Source organism: Notechis scutatus, chromosome 2, assembly GCF_049901735.1.
Source record: "Notechis scutatus isolate UNSWTSFEM ecotype Mainland chromosome 2, rNotScu1.2, whole genome shotgun sequence".
Lineage (NCBI taxonomy): Eukaryota > Metazoa > Chordata > Lepidosauria > Squamata > Elapidae > Notechis > Notechis scutatus.
In genome coordinates, this window is record NC_142010.1 from 155,348,220 (window position 1) to 155,368,624 (window position 20,405).

A 20,405-nucleotide genomic window follows, 5' to 3' on the forward strand; every position below is an offset into this window, starting at 1 on the left:
TTCTTTTCATCACTAATATTTCTATTTAGCACTTCTAAGTTAACACAAACAACAGAGGTGACAGTGGGCACCCTTGTCTTGTTCCTTTTCTTATATCAATAGAGTCTGTCAGTTCTCCCTCTATCATTACCTTTGCCGTTTGCTTATGATATATAGCTTCTATTGCTTGAATAAATTTTTTACCAAAGCCCATCTGTTCCAACTGTAGTAACATGAATCGCCAATTCACATTATCAAACGCCTTCTGTGCATCTAGAAATATCAAAGCCATTTGTTTTTCAGGGTGTGCCTCATAGTATTCCAAAGTGTCCAAGATTACTCTCATATTGTCTTTAATTTGTCTCTTTGGCAGAAATCCATTTTGATCAGGATGGATAAAAGTGTTTAAGTATTTTTAAGTCTTTCTGCCATTATTGAAGCAAAAATTTTATAATCTGCGTTTAGTAAGGAAATAGGTCTATAGTTCTTGATTTGTAATGGATCGGCCTCCTCTTTTGGGACAAGTGTAATATAAGCTTCTGACCATGATTTGGGTATCTTCTTCTTTAACATAACTTCATTCATAACTTCTAGGAATGGAAGGTTCAACGATTCTTGTAGTGTTTTATAAAATTCTGCCAGAAGTCCATCTGGGCCTGGTGCCTTTCCATTGTTTTGCTTCTTAAGTGCTTCAGTTAACTCCATCATCGTTATATTGCTTTCCAACATTGTTTCAATCTCTTTAGGTATCTGGGGTAGATTAGCATTCTGTAAGTACTGTTTAACTCTTTCCTCATCAATATTCTCTTGTGTGTATAGTTTCCCATAATAGTCTCGTATAATTTCCTTCTTCTCTTTACTACCATAGTAGACTTGGCCTTGGTCATCTATTAATTGCAATATTTTCCTTGATTCTTTCTCCTTTCTCAATTTATATGCTAACCATCTACCTGGTTTATTTGCATCTTCAAAGTAGTTCTGTTTCGCACCTCTGATTTTCTGTGCTAGTTCCTCTTTTTCTATTAGTCCCATTTTATGTTTAATTATATCCATTTTTAACTTAATGTCCTTTTTCTGTGGCATTTTCTGTAGCTCTTTTTCAAGTCCTTTATACTCATCCTCTAATGCCTTAGAGGCTAGTCTTTTCATGGTATTTCTTTTCCTTGTATGGTCTATTATCAAGCCTCTGGCATATGCCTTCATTGTATCCCATACGTTCTGCATTAATGTATCATTCTTTTTTGTTTTCTCTAAAGAAGAAAGCCAGTTCTTTCTCCATCCACTGTGTGAAGTCTTTTTCCTTTAATATAGTATTGTTTAACGTCCATCTATATCTTCTTCTTTGTCCTTTCCATTTAATTGTCATTGGATTGTGATCTGCCCAAGTACTTGCTTCAATATTTATTTCTTGAATATTAGCTAACAATTCCGTTGACATCCATATCATATCTATTCTGGACCATGATAAATGTCTATTTGAATAGAAGGTGTATTGTTTAGTCTTAGCATTTCTTTCTCTCCATGTATTTTTTAAATTTATTTCATCTATCATTTTAAAAAAAGATTTAGGGAGAGTCTTTCTGTTTTGCTTTGTTGTTTTCTGTGCTGTATAGTCCAATTTATTATCTATAATTCCATTAAAGTCTTCCATCATAACTATATTAGCATAGTCCAGTTCAATGATTTTCATATGTAATTTTTTATAAAATTCTTCTTGATTGTCATTTGGGGCATAGATTGCAATCAGGAGTGTTTTCATATTATTGTTCATTATTTCCACCATTAGTAATCTTCCATCATCATCGGTATAGATCAATTTCGCTGGGATAATATCTTTAAAGTATAAAACCACTCCTCTTTTCTTGCATTGTGTCAAAGAAGTAAATATTTTCCCTAATTTTGGCTGTATCAGCAATTGTTCATGTTGCTTTTTAATATGTACTTCTTGTAGGCAGATTATATCAAATTTTAATTTCTCTAATTTATGGAAAGTTTTCCTTCTTTTAACAGCTGAGTTAATTCCCTTTATGTTAATTGTAATCAGTTTTTTCTCTTCCATGGTTATATTTTGTAGTTAGGTTTAGCAGCTCTCGTAGATCTTAGTTCATGTTGTTCTTTGGCTCCCACCTTTCCACCTACTGCACCTTCTTCTTTTTCAGTCGCCATTTGGCAGTCCTCTTGGAATTCAATTAGTGACATTTCTTTTTCTGCCTCCTCCTCTTTCCCTCCAAAATATTCTGTGTAAAATAATTCAGCTTTCTCAATTGAGTCAATTCTATGTCTCTGTTCTTGCCATGTGAACATTAAACCTTCTGGAATCAGCCATCTATAATTCACCTCTTTTTTAAGTAGAATTTTTGTCAGAAATTGGTATTCTCTTCTCATCTCTCTCACTCTTCTGGGTACTTGTTTCAGGACCACAATCTCCTTGTCTTTATATTTCAATGTTTTCTCTCTTGCCACTTGCAATATTTGCGTTTTAATGGCTTTCTTTGTAAATCTGATGTGAACTTCTCTTGGTAAGCTATTTTTCATTGCATATCTTGTGAAGACTCGATAAACCTCATCTATTCCATTCATCATCTTCTCTTTAGTTATTTCATTTAGTTATTTAGTTATTATTTATTTTTAGTTATTTCAGCCAAAATTGTCTCAGCTAGGTTTTGTCCCTTTTCTTCTTCTATGTTTTGGAATCTGAGATAAAATTCTGATCTGTCCATCTCCCATCTCAACATCCCACTTTTATCTTGTTCAACCACAGTTAACCTGCTATCAGTATCTCCAATCTTCTTATCTCTTTGTTTATCTTCTTCATTTTTTTGGAATCTCTCATCATACTTCATCATCATTTGTTGAATGTTCTCCACCTTTTCATCAGTTTTTCCTGTTCTTTGTTCAATATTCTCTGTTCTCTTTTCAATATTCTCTGTTCTTATTTGTATATTTTGAATTCCTTGCATAATCATCTGCAGCGTCACTTTTTCCTGTTCTTTTCCTTGCTGTAACATCGTCTGTATTGAGCGTTGTCCTCCAGATGGTGAAGAGGGAGAAGTAGAGGTTGAAGAACCAGGGGCTGATAGTTTCCTACTCATTTCGGACAATTCAAAATCTTCAGGTTCTTCTAGACCTTAATCCACTTGTGAAATAACCAATTGTAATTCCAAGTAAAAATAGTGGGGGAAAAGAAGCCAAATAACAACAACAACAACAACAACAACAACAACAACAACAATAATAATAATAATAATAATAATAATAATCATAATCATAATCATAATCATAATCATCATCATCATCATCATCATAATCATCATCATCATCATAAAAAAAATTCTTCAGGTTCTTGTATATCTTATTCCAATCGATTGGTTAGATAGCAGTAAAAACTCAAAAATGGAAGAAAAGACCATAAACACACAAAAAAAGAAAAAATTGTTAAATCCTGGAAAAGGCGGAAAAGTAGAAAATAAAAAACTAAATTAGAGAAAAGAAAAGTTCTTCAGGTTCTTCGACACCTTAATCCAATTAAAAAATCTCAGGTATAAAAGAATGCATAAGAAAAAAAAGAAAGCCACACACACACAAAAAAAACCAATATGGAAGATAAATAGAAAAAAACAATACAAGGGAGGGAGAGAGAAAAAAGAAAAGAGACTACTCCCTTAAAAAGAAGAAAAAAAGGAAGGAAATCATTAATACTAAAGCTTTTCCTTTAAAATAAAATGCAAACGTAAAAATTAGACTTCAAAAACAAAAACAAGTTCCAAAAGGCCAAAATTCCAAATAGCTATTACAAAAAGTAAGCTAGTAAGGAGGGGGTTTGTTAAAGTAAGAAATAGCCCAGCTTAAAAAAAATAAAAAACAAAAAACACTACACCTTGTTTGGTTATCCAAGGCTTTTGTTAAAGTTTATAATTCTCTTCTCCAAAGACTTATCACCTTTTCTTTTCCTAAGCTTCAACACCAGACTCCAGATGTTGATATAAACCCAGAAGAACACCTGCAATAATACTCCCCCATGCTCTTCCCTCTATCTTATCAAACAGGCAATGTCCTTGAAAAAAAGTCTCAGTTCTTTCTCAGCTTTGTCTGGTCAAGAGAAAAAAAAAGAGATAGAATATTTCCAAGCCTCTAGTTGGCAGTGTTACAAAGTTTCTTTAGCTTTCACTTTCCCCCTCCTTTTCCAAACAAGATACAATAAAAATTAATAAAAAAGGGAAAAAGATATTAAAAAAGATGACTAGAAGGGAGTCTCTAGCCTAGAATATTATAAAGTCAAAAAGGAGAGAAAGGATAGGTGGAAAATATAAAATCATGATCGAGGCAGTTGTTAAGTCTAGTGTTGTTGGTTACTAGTTGTTCTAGTCTCAGATTTCTTACTGCATTGTAGAAGGTTGCATGTGTGGGTTCAGTTGTGCATTCGTTAAGGGTCCAGTTAATGTGAGGTAGATTGTAGTCACCAAGAAAGATAAAAGCGTGTGGGCAGGATGCTGCCCATGTTAGTAGTGTATTTAGCTTGTTTGCATGTTCGATGTCATAATCAGGTGCTCTGTAACATAGTAAGAATCGAAATGTGATATTTAAGGATAGTTCACAGATGATGGTCTCAGGAAGAGCAAGCTCCTGGGTAACTTGGATGTTTTTTAGATGTAGGGACTTTTTATAGAAGATAGCAACACCACCTCCTCTACAGATTTCACGATCAGTAAACATGATAGTCTCTTACTGTGGTAATGGAGTCAGGGAGAGTCTACCTCCCTCCCCAGAGGGCTGTGTCTTCAGATAATAATTTGAACCTGATCATTTATGCCCAAGGGAATTCTCTGGATTGATTTGTTCAATAATCCATTTGTTTGTTTTCTTGGCTGTTTGTGGTATTATCAGTAGTCTCCAACACCAAAGTTCAAAAAATGTTCCATATTTTTTCTATCCTGCTTTAACTTCCATTTCCATAGAAGGTCACAGGAAGTATCATTGCTTGCATTAGTCTGATCTTTGTAGACTTAGACGCTTCATGCCACCTGACTATCCTTTTTAAGGCTGCTCTACCAGTTGCTAGTATGCTAGTGTGTGGGGGGTGGGGTGGGGGGGGAGGGGCTTGTTTCTTTACTGTTGACGGTTGATCCTAAAAGGCAGAGGTTATCCACCACTTGGATATCTTCATTGCCAACTCTACAAAAGAAAAAAAGAAAAAAGACAGCTGCTGCTGGTTTTGGAGTTGCATCTCAAGCAAAAAGTGTAAAATTAAAACCAGTTCCTAGACATGCACTAATAGGCATGCAAAATGGTGTTCTGTTGTCTTTAATGACTGCCAATTGTGCTTCTTCACGGAAGGGCTGCTCTGCCGGATCATCAGCGATCAGGGCTGAGCTCAGAAATAAAATATTTCAAATGCTAATCTGATCCCAACTATATTTCCCCTGCTTGTCATATTCATCTCTGAAACTTAGCTGAGCTTTGCTAAGGCTCTAAATGGCTGAAATCCCATCAAAAAGTATAAACTTCTCTTTTTTTCCCCCTTTGCAGAAACCCAAGGACACTTTGGACCCCAATTGGTGTAGCCGTTCTTATACTTCCTCCAGCATGTTGGGCTCTGATTTACGTCGGGGACGGAGACGCCTCTCCTCCAACTTGCAGCTTCCTCCATGGAAACCCGTAGACAGAGCACGCTCACCAGAGCCAGACAACGTCCAGAGGCCAACCACTCTGCCACTCCGCATCCCTCCCCGAATTTCTATCACCCATGCTGACCCAGACAGGTAAGACAAGACAAGGGGAAGAAAGGCAATGAAGCCGGGGCAATATGGCAACAGGAAAGTGAACCTACCTGGAAGACAGAGAAAAGTGTTAGCTTTGCAAATAGAAGAAACAATGGGAGAAACTGTGTAAGGGGAGAACCCGTGTACAATGAACCAAGAAGCTGATTCCCCCCCGCCTCCCCTTGCATTGTGTCAGATTCATGACCACATTCTGGTGTTCATGTGATCCTCCGTGTCTGCAAATGGCTGTGAGAAGGGCATGTAGATAAGCAATTCAAAGGCATGTCATGGCAGAAATGTTGACCTATGGCTTGATTGTGGTAATAAGGATCCAAAATGTTCTGGCTAACAGTCCACTGCATATCAGTAGATTTTATCTAACTACCGTACAACTAAGGTAAGGCCTGGGATGTAAGACTGCCTTGATGTTCAAGTAGTGGCTCATGCTTGCAAAGGAGAAATCCTCTGAGTTGCTTCCTCCTTTTGAACTAAACTATCCATCACAGAGAGAAAGATGGGGGGACATTCTGTGGAGAGTATTGAGGAGTTTGGAGAAAGAGCCAGAGAAGTTGTGGAGTTGAAGGAGAAATACTTTGTTCCTGGGAGAAATACAAGGCACTAGGACACTATCGCCCATGTCTTGGGGATGAGATTGGGGAGGGATGTTTTAAATGCATATGTTAGGATTTACACTTGCTATGTTTCCCTACCTGAAAATGATAGAAAATGGTGTTTTCAGTTGTCAGCAGTTGTGGCCAGAGGAGGTATGAGGAAAAAAGAACAGAGAATACAAGCGGCCACTCGTGCTGTTGTGTCCTCCTCTGTGAGGCTGGAGTGGCTGTCATGGCTGCAAGAGCTCCTCCTTGGGCTGTTATGCTACTTTCTCTACAAGGTAATAAAGGTAATAGAAGCTGTGATGCTGCTTAGCCAAAATCAGGTTCAAAATCATTTCCATTGTCAGGTACTGTTATTCTCCCCTCTCCATGAGTATTGCACATGGCAGGGTTGGTTTTTTTTTAATTCAGAAAAATATTTGCATTTTGTAACTATTTTCCCTGACTATTATTCAGTATCCACTGAAGTGCAGACTTGAATCTTGCATCAACCTAAATCTTTGAACAGGAAGAGATTGCCTGTGAGAAACTAACTGCAGGGCATCCTACTTTTTCCAGCTGGGCTATTTCTTGCCATCATTATAAATATAGATAGATTTCATGTTGCAGAAACATTTTTACAATAACTGCCGTCTGCTAATAAAATTCAAATAAATAAAATAATATGTCTGAGGTTTTAATGTCTAGATAGGTATAGATTCCTAGTATTCTCAATCTGGCAAGGCATTAGTTTAGTTTAGCATAAACCTTCAGCTTCCAACTCTTTTATAAGTATCTAAAGGCAATAATATACAGTTTTTAATATATTTGCAGGTGTTCAAGAAGAAAAGGTCTATGAATGTTTTATATTTGTGAAAGAGAGATTTCTGTCCCATCCTTCCAGATATATGCATCAATTCCTGACTGCTTTCAGGTTTAAAACCCATGCAAAATTTTTTAAAATAATTAAATTATAGTGCTGAACACACACAAACTCTCATTAAAAATCTCTCATTATTTTAGAGAACATACAGGGTGATATAGCAGGAGGCAGTCCCTGAGATATCTTGAATCTCAGCCTTTTCAGTGTGAAGATCAACAGTAATTCTTGAATTGTGCTTAGAAACAAGAAATCCACGACGGGGGTAATATGAACATTGTATTATTAGTAATTATTAAATGTCTCAATTATAAGCCATGAATGTTGCAGGTGAACTGTTGTTCTAAAAGGACTCTTCTTTCCTGCTCTTTTGGAGGATGCTGGTCTGATTTAAAAATTTCCCAGGGATTCTTTGAATGAATATTAGAAAGGACATATAGGCTTCCCTGGAACACAGATCTGCTACCTGTTCACTGCAGTGTTGAACAGTGGTGAGCATGGTGGTTACTGGGTGGTTGCTGGCAAGGATTTTGGACCAAGGCCAAAAGGCAGGCAGAGCTCCTCTTCTTTGGCAATGATTGCCTCTTTAGTAGAAGAACCTTCTACTACATTCACTTTCTGGTCTATGTAACTTCCTAAAGTTTTGGCCCATATCATATAAGGCTGCTGAGCCCTGTAATAACGCAGGGGTGAATCTTCGCTTCTATGATCCACATATCACTTCCCACTAGTCAATAGTGATAACATCCCTTCACGGGTACAGTGGAAGCATAACTCCTGTGCTTAATTTTGTGGGTGCAGTTTGATGTGTGTACTGGCATTATTGTAGGTACCTGCCCATTAGGATTCACTTCCAACTTCCATGGTGCAATGGTGCTCCCTAATTGGCCAGCTCAATACCCTACATATTTGAAGGAGGGGACATTAATGTGCTCCACCAGCTTCTGCAGTCATAATAATTCTGTGGCAGATGCCAGAGAGGGAGATGCCAGAGTTCCCTTGAGCATCCTTGCTGCAAACCGTAAGTATGCAGTCTGGACAGGTTAGGAACTGTTTGGTTTGTGCTGATTATAGATGCAATATCACTGACATCTTGGAAAACAAAATGAGATTGATTGCAACAAGATGGTTATCTTGCAGTGGGTTGGCAAATAGAAATCTCCCAATTTCAATTCAAGATGGGAAGGGGTTAAGTTGAATATCAGATCTCCAAATGTTAAGCAGAGAACTCAAGCTCTTGATGTACATTTTCTACCAATCAGAGAAATGTTGTTTTCATTATCCCATGGTGGAAAGAAATCGGAGCCAAAGATATTTACATTTGCATAGCTCAGTGATCATTCTGACATTGATATTTTAAACTGTTGTTACATACAACAAGTGGATTTTAATTTTTAAAGACCGAAAGAGATACGTTGTGTAACTATTCCCCTTGCATGACATATTTAGTCTCAATTTTTTTGTTTCCTGTTTAATTACTAATTCATTCTCATTCTCCATCTCCCACTTGTTTAGGCATTTAAGGATATACTCTTGCTTCTCTTTAAAAACCAACATGTAATGCATATTAGGACTATAGCTATGTTTTAGTACTTCAGAGTCTCTTGCATGTAAAAGAGATATTGGTGGAGTTACCAAGAGGGGGAAAAACTTAACTGGTTTGAGCTTTGTTATTTTTTCAGCCAGTTGCTAGGGAAAGTAGACAGATTGTGTGGTTTTCTTAGCATTTTAATGATTGTTCTCTACCATTTTTGAAGATATGGGATGGAGAGGCTTTAGGTCTGGGGCTCTAGTCAGGATGGGAACTTCTCATTTTATTTATTTATTTATTTATTTATTTATTAATTTATTTATTTATTTATTTATTTATTTATTTTGCCAATTGTTTACAAGATAAGTATATGTATACATAGTTGTGAATACATGAAATGGGTACATATAAGAAAAATAAAAGAAGAATAAGAGAAACAATAGGACAGGGACGGTAGGCACGTTGGTGCGCTTTATGCACGCCCCCTACAGACCTCTTAGGAAAGGGGTGAGGTCAATAGTAGACAGTCTAAGGTTAAAGTTTTTGGGGTTTGGGGAAGAAACTACAGAGTCGGGTAGAGTATTCCAGACATTGACCACTCTATTGCTGAAGTCATATTTCCTGCAATCAAGTTTGGTGCGGTTAACATTGAGTTTGTATCTATTGTGTGCTCTTGTGTTGTTATGGTTGAAGCTGAAGTATTCATTGACGGTAGGACATTGCAATGTATGATTTATATACCATGCTTAAACTAGACAGATTGTGTGGTTTTCTTAGCATTTTAATGATTGTTCTCTACCATTTTCGAAGATATGGGATGGAGAGGCTTTAGGTCTGGGGCTCTAGTCAGGATGGGAACTTCTCATTTTAGGAACAGGTTGGTATCAGCTCTTTATTCCAGAAGAGCAGACAAAGGGGCTACTCTATCGGATTCTTTGTGCAATTCATACTGCTCAATCTCAATCTCATTAGAGCTCCAAGTAATTTTGTGATGACCCTGGGTGAGATAAAAAACAAACACAGTCACAGAAAACAGGTGAAGCTCCTTTTATTCCTTCACTTTGCTTCCAAGCTCTGAATATTCTTGATGGAAGACAAAAAACTCCCACACAAACAGTTACAAGAAGAAGGAAAAAAGCAACACAAACCAGGCAAGATAAGGGCAGGAGGATGTCCACAGATAACACACACTGGGAAGGATACCAAACTCAGAGAGGACCCATAAACTAGAGATATTTCCACGCTTTGTTTCCAGCAGTTGCCAGTACGCAGGTCCGTCCTCTTATCCAGTTGTCACAGCTGCAGCCCATAAAGAGGATCAAGGGCCTCTCCTCCCAAGTAGACCATGTCTCTCCCTTATCCTCTCCTCCCTGCATGCTCTAGGATGGATAGGGAATGGGCCTGGGTCCTCCTCTGACTGCCCAGCCGGCCTCTGCCCTTCCCCAGCCTCCTCCACAACCACACTTCCACTCCCTGTCAGCTGTTCCTCCTCTCCCTCAGAGTCAGTCTTCACCAGGGGCATGACAAATTTATTGAGAAGGAACTTATCTAGAGAGAAGGAGAGCCCCACGTTCTTGGACATGAGGATAGTCTAAGTCAGAATTTTTTCTGGGTAATCCATCAGTGGCTCTTATAGGCAGACATTTAGACCAATTAAATGTGAGCTAGATTAAATATCTAAAGGTTTGAGCCTGTGTGCCTTCATCTTTGGTTGTGGCATGATGATGCAGCTGTACATTTACTCCAGACATGCTTCTGTTTTTATCTCTTCTTCTTCTTATCGTTATACATGTATCAGAGCTTTATGGTTAATCCAGGGGGATTTGTGATGAAATTGGGCTCTGAAGTCTCCAAGCACACCATCTGGATAAAGTGACTTATTCAGATCAGAGATATAAATTTCCTTCTCGTGGAAATCCTCTTTAAAAACCACCTTCATCTCCTTAACCAATCTCTCCTCTTTTTCAACCCGCCTGCAAGAGGGGCTACCATAATCCCGCTGAAGTTTTCCCAGTACTGCAGATAATCTCCCCAGTTGCCACCTTCCTGGCAACTTGGAACAGAGGCCAGAAGACTTACAGGAAGGTCACAAGCAGTTCAAAGAACTTCACATTATTTCTAAATTACAGAGCATCTTTTGACTTCTCAAATGTACATTGACTTCTGTGAATTGCAATTACAATGCAGCAACAAAAGCTACATTTTCTGAAGCACATTTCTGTATATCTGTTGATTATTTCTGTGTTATAATGGAAAATAGTGTGAAACACTGGACTTTCAACTATATACATATAATGTGTATTAGTAATGACACTTGGCATGTATATCACACTGCAAAACAATCAGACAATGTATAAATTCAGGTATTTGTTAAACATTTGAAACATTCACTCCCATTTTCACATCTACGTTTATATAGTGGTAGTGGCTTGTCTGTTAAGGAAAAATAACATGTTCCATAGAGAAGTGCATTGCAATAATAGTGCTTGTCACCTACAACGTTCAGTACAAACCATTTAGGAATATTTATTGGAAGTGATCCTGAGTTATGAATGAGGAAGTTACTACTTTAAACTTGCTCTTTCTATTAATTCACCAGGTGACCTAAGTCCAGTCAGCATTCTCTCATCCCATCTGCAATACACAGATAAAAATAATCTGTTACAGGATTATTGTGCAATTATTGTGGCAATTATTGTTTCTTGAAGTTTATGAATTTCCTCATTCATCTTGAAAAGGTAACTAATACAGAAAACCTTTCTGAGTTGCCCCTCTGTGTTGAACCTATTGTTGTCAAGGCTTGGCCTTACTTATAGGTGCTGACCAGGCTGACTGTCCAAACCTCTTGGTTTATTGGAATATCCTATTTCTAAACATAAGTAGGGGGCCCTTGTCTTAGATAGATTAAATATCCATCAGTGGAGTATGCATATATTCATCTTTGATTGTGACATACTAATCAGGGATCAACCTATTTTCCAAAGCACCAGAAAGCAAGACAGGAAACAATGACGGAGACTAATCAAGGATAGAAGCAACCTAGAACTAATGAGAAATTTCCTAATGGTGCGAACAATCAATCAGTAGAATGTCTTGCCTTTAGAGATTGTGGATGCCCCATCGCTGGAAGCTTTCCAAAAGAGACTGGACAGCCACTCATCTGAAATAGTACTATAGGGTCTCCTACTCAAGCAAGGGGTTGGACTAGAAGACCTCCAAGGTCCCTTTCAACTCTGTTATTCTACATTCTAATTCAGGCATTTATACATGAATGACTATGGCTCTTCCTCATTTGGGACTTCACACTGATTGGTTGAGTCTCAGATAGAGATCTTCATTGGTCTTTTAGCCAAGAACTGAACTGAGAATGTCCCAAACATTGGTAACTTTGGAAAGGAATTAGACCTCCAAAGCATGTGCAGGATGTGTGTTCCTTATGAAAGACGTATTCCTTACGAAAGAAGCAGTTCCACACCTTGTGGAAGGTACTCTATGAGGCCAACCAACTCTGCCATTGTCTTGTTAAGTATCAAAACTCCATGTGGCAGGAAGATCTGTTTGCAGCTTCATTCACAATCTGCACATCTCTCTTGCACTGCAGATGTTCTCACCCATGTCACGTTTCAGTACACAGACGTGGATACTGCAGTTGAAATAGCTCAGTTGGAACTATTTCTGGCTTTGACCCCTCCAGTGTTGACAACAAAAAAGATAGCATAGTCAGTAACAGTTCCGGCAGGATTTGTGCCTCTTGATCCAATACTATTCTTTAACCATGCTGAGGCATGAAGGCATCATGGATAAGATGGTGATTAGAAATAGTGGGGTGCATTTGAATTCCAGGTGTAATGCAACAGAGCTTAGGCCTTAATTCAGTGCAATTAAAGTAGATAGCGGCTGCTATCTTTAGTTCTCCCTAGTGTGCTAGAGGAGGGATATTAGCTAAAAGCTTATTTTTAGCAGGTTCTTGGGTTTTTGAAAAACCATATAAATAGTTTTGTTTAGGGGGAGTTGTCCCCAGGAGCCCTATTAGGTGAGGCATCCTTATGTGCCCTAAGGAGATTGGTATTCATCTGCAGTCCAAATGTTAGACTAATCCAATAGCGGTGAAGGGAAATAGAGCCTGGCTATCACTTTTTGCAACAGTATAATTTCCCATATATACAATATAACTGCTCAAAAATTACAATGAATTGAGTCAATGTGATATAGTCCCATGGAACCAGGCACAGTATAGCACTGCAGCCTAAAATTGCTAAGTTATATTCACTGCCTACGGTCATTTTTAAGGTCATGGACCTTTGCGTATATCATAGGATGACCTTTGCGTATCTGATATACAAGCATAATCACACACACAAGCACATATGCATGTGTGCATATGTGTGTGTGTACACACTACATACATACTTATATAGACTAGAAGACTTCTTGGGAGAAATAGAAGAGTTCTTGGTTGCTTTGGTTTTTTTTTAAGAATTAAAATGGTTTTTCTGGAAATAAAATGAGAAACTGATTGTAAGAGATTGGTGTTATATTGTTAGTTGTTGTAGAGTTTTCTATCATGCCTTTAAATGCAAGGGCTCCCCCCCCATACAATACACAGGAGACTTAACTGCAATTCTTTTTAAAATCATTTTTATTTTACAGCATCTTCAAGATCAATATGCTAGAGCCAGTTATCTATAATTAAAAAATGGAAGGTGTAAGTTCTTTTGGCTTAGCAAACACAAATAATGGGTATTTCTCAGAAGTATATACAATCATTTTATGTGATAGAGAAAAAAATGAGATGATGCTTTCTCTTCTCTTTCATAATACTTGGGGTCATGAGATGAACCTGATGGGACAGGAAATTAAATACAATATACAATGGACATGGCTGCCAGAACAATATATTCAGAACCACCATAGTTCATTGTATAAGCTATAGTAACCTTGTTTGGATAAAATGTTAAATGATAAGAGATAGGTTCCAACTTCTTACTTACCCAAAAACAAAATCAATTTGTGTTGGGATTAGTGTGCTGTTTGAATGAAGACTTTAGCCAAGATAAAGAACATTAACCATAATCTATAGTCATAGCATCTTCTAGTAATCTAGCTATGGATGTATCACAGTTTTGTGTGAATCTGGATGAATGGCTGGTTTAGGATTAGGTGCCTATTAATCCTCTCAGAAAATGATACTGCATATAAGAATACAGTAGTTAAAATGTGTCCTTGGCTCCTGGACTTTGTGCACTTAGACATTCTTCTAAAACCTCAAAGATTGATTCATTATGTGTCGTCAAGTCATTGTCAACTGCTAGAGACCATATAGACATATATTCTCCATGACAATCTGTCCCTAACCTGTTTTCTCAGGACACCCAAGACTGCCTTCATTGCCACGGTCACTGAGTCCATCCACCTTGCTGCCACTCAGTCTCTTCTCTTTTCTTCTGCCTTTCCCAGCATTAGAGCTGAAAAGGTGGGTGGGGAATTCAAAAGAGCTGGGAGAGAATTAATATCCTGTACCTTACCCCAGCAGGCAGGTGTCCTGATCCCAACCAGATACTGTACATGCTTCTACTTTTTGTTTAAACACCAAAACAAGCCAAATTTTGAAGCGTTAGCCAGTAATTCACCATAACAATGACTGAAATGTTGCCAACCACTGCTAGCAGTGATTTATCACATCAGGTGGCTGGTAGTAAGACGTTATTTTAATCTATTGAATGTGGCTTGTGTTTTTAGTCTAACCTGGCATACAGGATGATTTTGAGGTTAAAATTAAGCATTGCCTGCATGCCTTGGAGGAAGAGATAAAAATATTAATAACTTTAATAGAGGTCATGAGAATGCCAGTGCTGTTTCTTTCCAATTTCCTGAGCTTTGTCTTTCTCTCACTCCCCTACATCTCTCTTGTCACAAAACTTGCTCTACTTAAACTTCTGCTAATAAAGGTCCTTGGTAAAGAATGCTCCTCCCCTCCCTTTCCTGTTGTTGAGAGAGTGGGGCTGCCTTGAAATTGTAATGGTGATGGTAAAGCTATGAGATGAGATCTGTGACATTACTTTTTCTCACTTGCTTTTCTGATTGTTACTCATTACTGAATACAAAACAAACACATTTTCCTGAGTAGCAATAGGTACTAATCCTGCCTTGCTTTTGGGGTTATTGGGTCCTCCTTTTTTAAATAATAATGTTATTGAATATTACAATTAAAAAGATAAGAATTTATGCAAATTAAAATAAAAAATAAAAAGGAAAATTAGCAAGTGGAAAAAAGGAAGAAAAAAAATAAAAATAAGAACATATTAAGAAAATATATATAGAAAATAGCTTTTCCCTTTGTCCCAAGTATAAACAATTTTAGTAACTTATTATCTTTTTAAAAAATATAATAAATGATCACTTCTTCCCACATCTCACCTCTTATCTATAAACAAAATTTTAAATCCTCATCATTTAGTCCTGGTCAGGAAAAGTCCATTAAAAGTCACCCCAAGGCGAGATGGCAAGCAAGCAAATTAAATAAATAAATACATTTAATAAATCAATTAAGTTTTAGCATATCTGTTATAACTTTGGTCAAATAAATCACCTTTATATTCTTTTCCTTTCATTTTCAACAATCTTGATCTTTAACCCCTCAAATAATGTCCTACAACTTGATTTCTTCTCATTTTTCCTTGTCCCATCTCACAAAATTCTTCCAAACTTTAACAGATCCCCTTTTTAAATCCAATATAAGAAATATTGAAAAACTTCAAAATTATATTTTGAAAAACTTCAAAATCCCTACATACGTACATATGCACAGTACGTACATACTGTACATACATATATTATTTAAAACATTTTCCATGGGAAGGATTTTTATAATTAGCTTCAAAATCTTCAAAATCAAAAAAATTCAAATCCATTTGGACCTATTTGTAACTTTCCAAAATCAATATTCTTAATCACCCCATGCTATTTATTCTTCCTAAAAAATTTTTTTTCAACTTGTACTAGGATTGAGGGAAATTCATCTGGTTTAGTAAAGCTGTCATTCTAATATCTGAAAAGCATTTTACAAGCAATTTCAAAAATGGGAGTAAGAAAGGAAGTATGCGAATCCTGTTTCCATAATGGTGCAAACTGCAGTTTAGACAAAGATGGCAATCCTTAATCTCCCAGAGCTCTAAAACTGCTGGAGACTGCATGTAGTCGTCATGTAGTTGTCTTGTGTGGAGCAAATCTCTGGAGTTCTTATGGGTGATCCCAAGTCCTTTCCTTGTTTGGTGAGGAATCCTGAAGAGCTGGTCCATTTGCTGTTTCTTTATTCCACTACAATTGTCAGCTTCTTTCTCGGCATTTGCCATTTCTTTATTTTCTTTATTAAATTTATTTGCTGACCATCTCGCTGTCATGTTATTTCTTCCCCAGAAAGTTGATGCTCTTAGGTCTTCCTGTGTGAAAAACTGGAGAACATTCTGAAAGGAGCTATAACAATTGGTACAGGCTGTCTGAGAAATTGATGTATAAGTAGTACTCCTTTAGCATGTCCCTTTATGAGAGTTATTTGTTAAACAAGGATTACTTTCAGACTGCCTTCCTATAGGAGTTTAGGGAGAGATCTTCAAGTGTTGAAAATAAGCATGAGGACATTCAGAATCCAAAAGGGAAGGAGTTCTTTACACCACACATCTAAGTTATAGAACATAAAATGAAATGTGCAGCTTCCAATTGAGGTGACGGGCATCATTTTAGATGTTCCAAAGGACTATAGAGCACTGTGCTGTTTGAGGAATTCTAGAATTGAAGACATCTTAAAGTTGGCAAGTTTCAAAAACACTGAACTTGATAAGTTAGCGGATGATCTGGTTGTCACTATCTACTAGTTTCAATGTTTATTATTTCCTGAGGATCAGATGCTGGGAACCAAGGAGTTGTCAAAATTGGGCAACAGCCAGTCCTGACCAACAATTTATCATTAGCTCTTTAAAAGGAGAAATACTAAAGTAGTTGCCAACCAGGTAACATCTTTTTTAAAAAGTGAAATTGTTTCCCCAAAGCTAAAAAAATAATAGTGAGTTGCAATAATGGTCATAAGATAGAGGTTCTCAAACATTTGTGGCACTAACATTTCAAGCAGGATTGACCTTTTCCATCATTCTGATACCAAAAACTCAGGAATCTGCCCCAAATAATACAATTTAACTAAAGTGAAATGGAAACCTTTGAGAAACGTAGTGCTTTTTGAATGGAAGAATGACAGGGGAAACAAATCTTCCATATAAAGAACTTTCTTTGAGCTGGATGACACTTCTGGATTACAAAAAGGTTAGAAAATGTGGTACTTTATGCAGAGAAATGATGAAATGGGAAGAAATAGCTTGATATCCCTCTTGAGTATTGATAACAAAAATAGAAGTGCTTAGAGAGAGATATATTTTTTCTTTATAGAGTTTCTTTCCCCCCCTTTTAACATTGCTGTTATAATTAAAACAGTTTTAAAGACAGATTAAGGGAATTAGGTACAATTCTATAATTAACTGAGTACCTGTATAGGTAAGGGTGTGTCTGCTTGGAACTGAAATGACATTTTGTACTCAGAATCCTACTGAACTGACTAGTAATATGCAGAGATAATATTAGAGAGAAAGCTAAATTCTTCACGAATGAAGACAAATTAAATTCTTCATTTAAGTGCTTCAGTCCCAGTATTTTAAAACTATTTTGAGCTGAAATATAAACTCACATTTTAACTCACCCTGCCTGTATAGGCTGGCTCTCCAAGAAAGCCTCTTCAGGGCTCTGCTTTTTTTGTACGTGCAAACCTGATTCCTGTCATTTGCCCTCTTGAGCTTTCCTCCCAGCTACGCCTGAATATGCCAGCTTCTCCAGGAAAAAAGAAAGGTCTTGGCTTAGTTGTATGTATGTATGTATGTATGTATGTATGTATGTATGTATGTGAGAATTTAACAAGCAGTTCTCATGACCTGGCTAGATAATGCCACAGTGGGGCAATGCTGTTGCCCTCCTCTCTGTATTGGGGAGTTTCCTGAATATACCTAGTTGGCCACTATGTGTTCCAAACCAGGAAGAAGTCAACATAGCAGTCCAAAGATGCCAGATATTGATGTGGGGCTGATGGCAAGAATGATCTGTTCCAGCCATTGCATGATAGCAGAGGCAAAAAAGCAAATGCCCCCCTCTCTTCCTCCTTCCTCCATACTTGGGATTTTGGCTCCCATCAGACCACATGGTTACTACCAGGGGTTTGTAAGATGATAAATCCAGAATATCTGGAGGGTATCCGGTTGTCTTTTTTCAAAGAGGCTCAATTTCTGGCAGACTATAGATTGATAATTCAGGTGCAGTACAATTCCGGGTACTTTTCTTGGCCAAAGAGAGACTGTACACTTTTGCATTTAAGTTGCAGGCTCATTAAGCAAAATTAGCATTATGTTAAGTGCCACTGTAGAAATGAGGCCCAAGGTGCTGTTCAAAAAATAGAGGCAAGCAGCAAAATGTTAAAAAATCCTGGAGCACCGGGGAACTACCAGAGGACTGGAAAAGAGCTGATGTGGTTCCCATCTTCAAAAAAGGAAGAAAAAAAACAGACCCAGGAAACTATAGACCAATCAGCCTAACATCAACACCCGGGAAGATACTGGGAAAGATAATTAAAAAACAAATCTGCCAACAAATCTAGAAACAAGTAAAGTAATAACTAGCAGTCAGCACGGGTTTGTTAAAAACAGATCATGCCAAACCAATCTTATTTCATTCTTCAACACAGTGACTAAATTAGTAGATCAGCAAAATACTGTGGACATAATATATTTAGATTTCAGCAAGGCATTCGACAAAGTAGACCACAACCTACTTCTTAGTAAGCTAGAAAAAAGTGGAATAGATAGCACCACCACTAGATGGACTCGCAACTGGCTGGCAAACTGTACTCAACGAGTAGTCCTTAATGGGTCTAAGTCTACATGGAGGGAAGTAAGCAGTGGGGTGCCACAAGGTTCTGTCTTAGGCCCAGGTACTCTTCAATATCTTCATTAACAACGGAGATGAGGGAATAGAAGGGGAACTTACCGAATGTGCAGATGATACTAAGCTGGCAGGAATAGCTAACACCCAAGAAGATAGGCTCAAGATCCAGATGTATCTTGACAGACTAGAACACTGGGCCATATCTAACAAAATGAAATTCAATGTAGAGAAAAGTAAAGTCCTACACTTAGGCAAGAAAAACCAAAAGTACGCATATAGACTGGGTGAAACCAGGCTCAATAGCAGTAACTGTGAAAGGGATCTTGGAGTCTTAGTGGACAACCAGCTAAATATGAGCCAGCAGTGTGCAGCAGCAGCCAAAAAAGCTAATGCAATCCTAAATTGTATTAACAGAGGGATACATTCAAGATCAAGGGAAGTACTAATACCACTCTATAAAGCCTTAGTAAGACCACATTTAGAGTACTGCATCCAGTTTTGTTCACCGCATTATAAAAAGATGTTGAGACTCTAGAAATGATAGCGGTCTTCCAATATTTGAGGGGCTACCACAGAGAAGAAGGGGTCAAGCTATTTTCTAAAGCACCTGAAGGCCAGACAAGGAATAATGAATGGAAACTGAACAAGGAGAGATTTAACCTGGAAATAAGGAGAAACTTTCTGACAGTGAGAACAATCAACCAATGGAACAGCTTTGCCCTCAGAAGTTGTGGGAGCGCCATCACTTGAGACTTTCAAGAAGAGATTGGACTGCCATTTGTCAGAAATGGTGTAGGGTCTCCCGCTTGGGCGTGGGGTTGGACTAGATGACCTACAAGGTCCCTTCCAACTCTGATTATCTGTTGAATCTGTTAAAATGTGACGTATACAAGTCACATTTGAGGTGCTTACATCTTGTCAGCACTTGTTCCAAATGATAAGTTGGATGGTGGATAATAACCAGGATTTTCAGAAATTTCCTTGTATTTAATTACAAAGCTTTGCTATCTCGTTTTACTGATGTAATTCTCCCAGAGACAATGCACACTTAGTGTAGTCCAAAAGTTAATTTAATCATGGCTTGTAAAGTGTCAAGTTGTAAAGGGAAACACAACTCTCATTGTGTTGAAGAAGAAATGGATTCTACCAGCTATTGTGTCTATCTTTTGATCGACAATTTGTATTTGGATGCTGGAAAAAAAAAGGAATTAATTTGTTGCATTTATCCTCTGTTGTACCAAAATACATCTTTGATCAGTATAATTGTAGATAACATTCTGGAATTAGAGCCTCATAAATTTACTGTAGCACAGGAAAATAATCTGGGTGCAACTTAACTATTTACCTAATAATAATAATTAAAAAAAAATTAATTCCTTCCTTCCTTCCTTCCTTCCTTCCTTCCTTCCTTCCTTCCTTCCTTCCTTCCTTCCTTCCTTCCTTCCTTCCTTCCTTCCTTCCTTCCTGAAGACCTGGTTGTGCCAGAAGCCTAATTCTAGTACATGAGATGAGCTCCATTAACATCCTTTTCTTGTTTAAACACCAAAACAAGCCAAATTTTTAAGCGTTAGCCAGTAATTCACCATAACAATGACTGAAATGTTGCCAACCACTGCTAGCAGTGATTTATCACATCAGGTGGCTGGTAGTAAGACGTTATTTTAATCTATTGAATGTGGCTTGTGTTT

General features: G+C 37.5%; 1 protein-coding gene across 1 annotated transcript in view; it reads left to right on the plus strand.

Annotated features, from left to right (window-relative positions):
* Window positions 1–20,405, plus strand: part of PDE4A (phosphodiesterase 4A) — a 498,332-nt gene that overhangs the window by 127,881 nt on the left and 350,046 nt on the right. Inside the window, exon 3 of the mRNA XM_087956926.1 lies at window positions 5,506–5,738. Coding sequence (XP_087813052.1) covers window positions 5,506–5,738 — 233 coding nt within the window. The remainder of the gene's footprint in view (window positions 1–5,505; window positions 5,739–20,405) is intronic.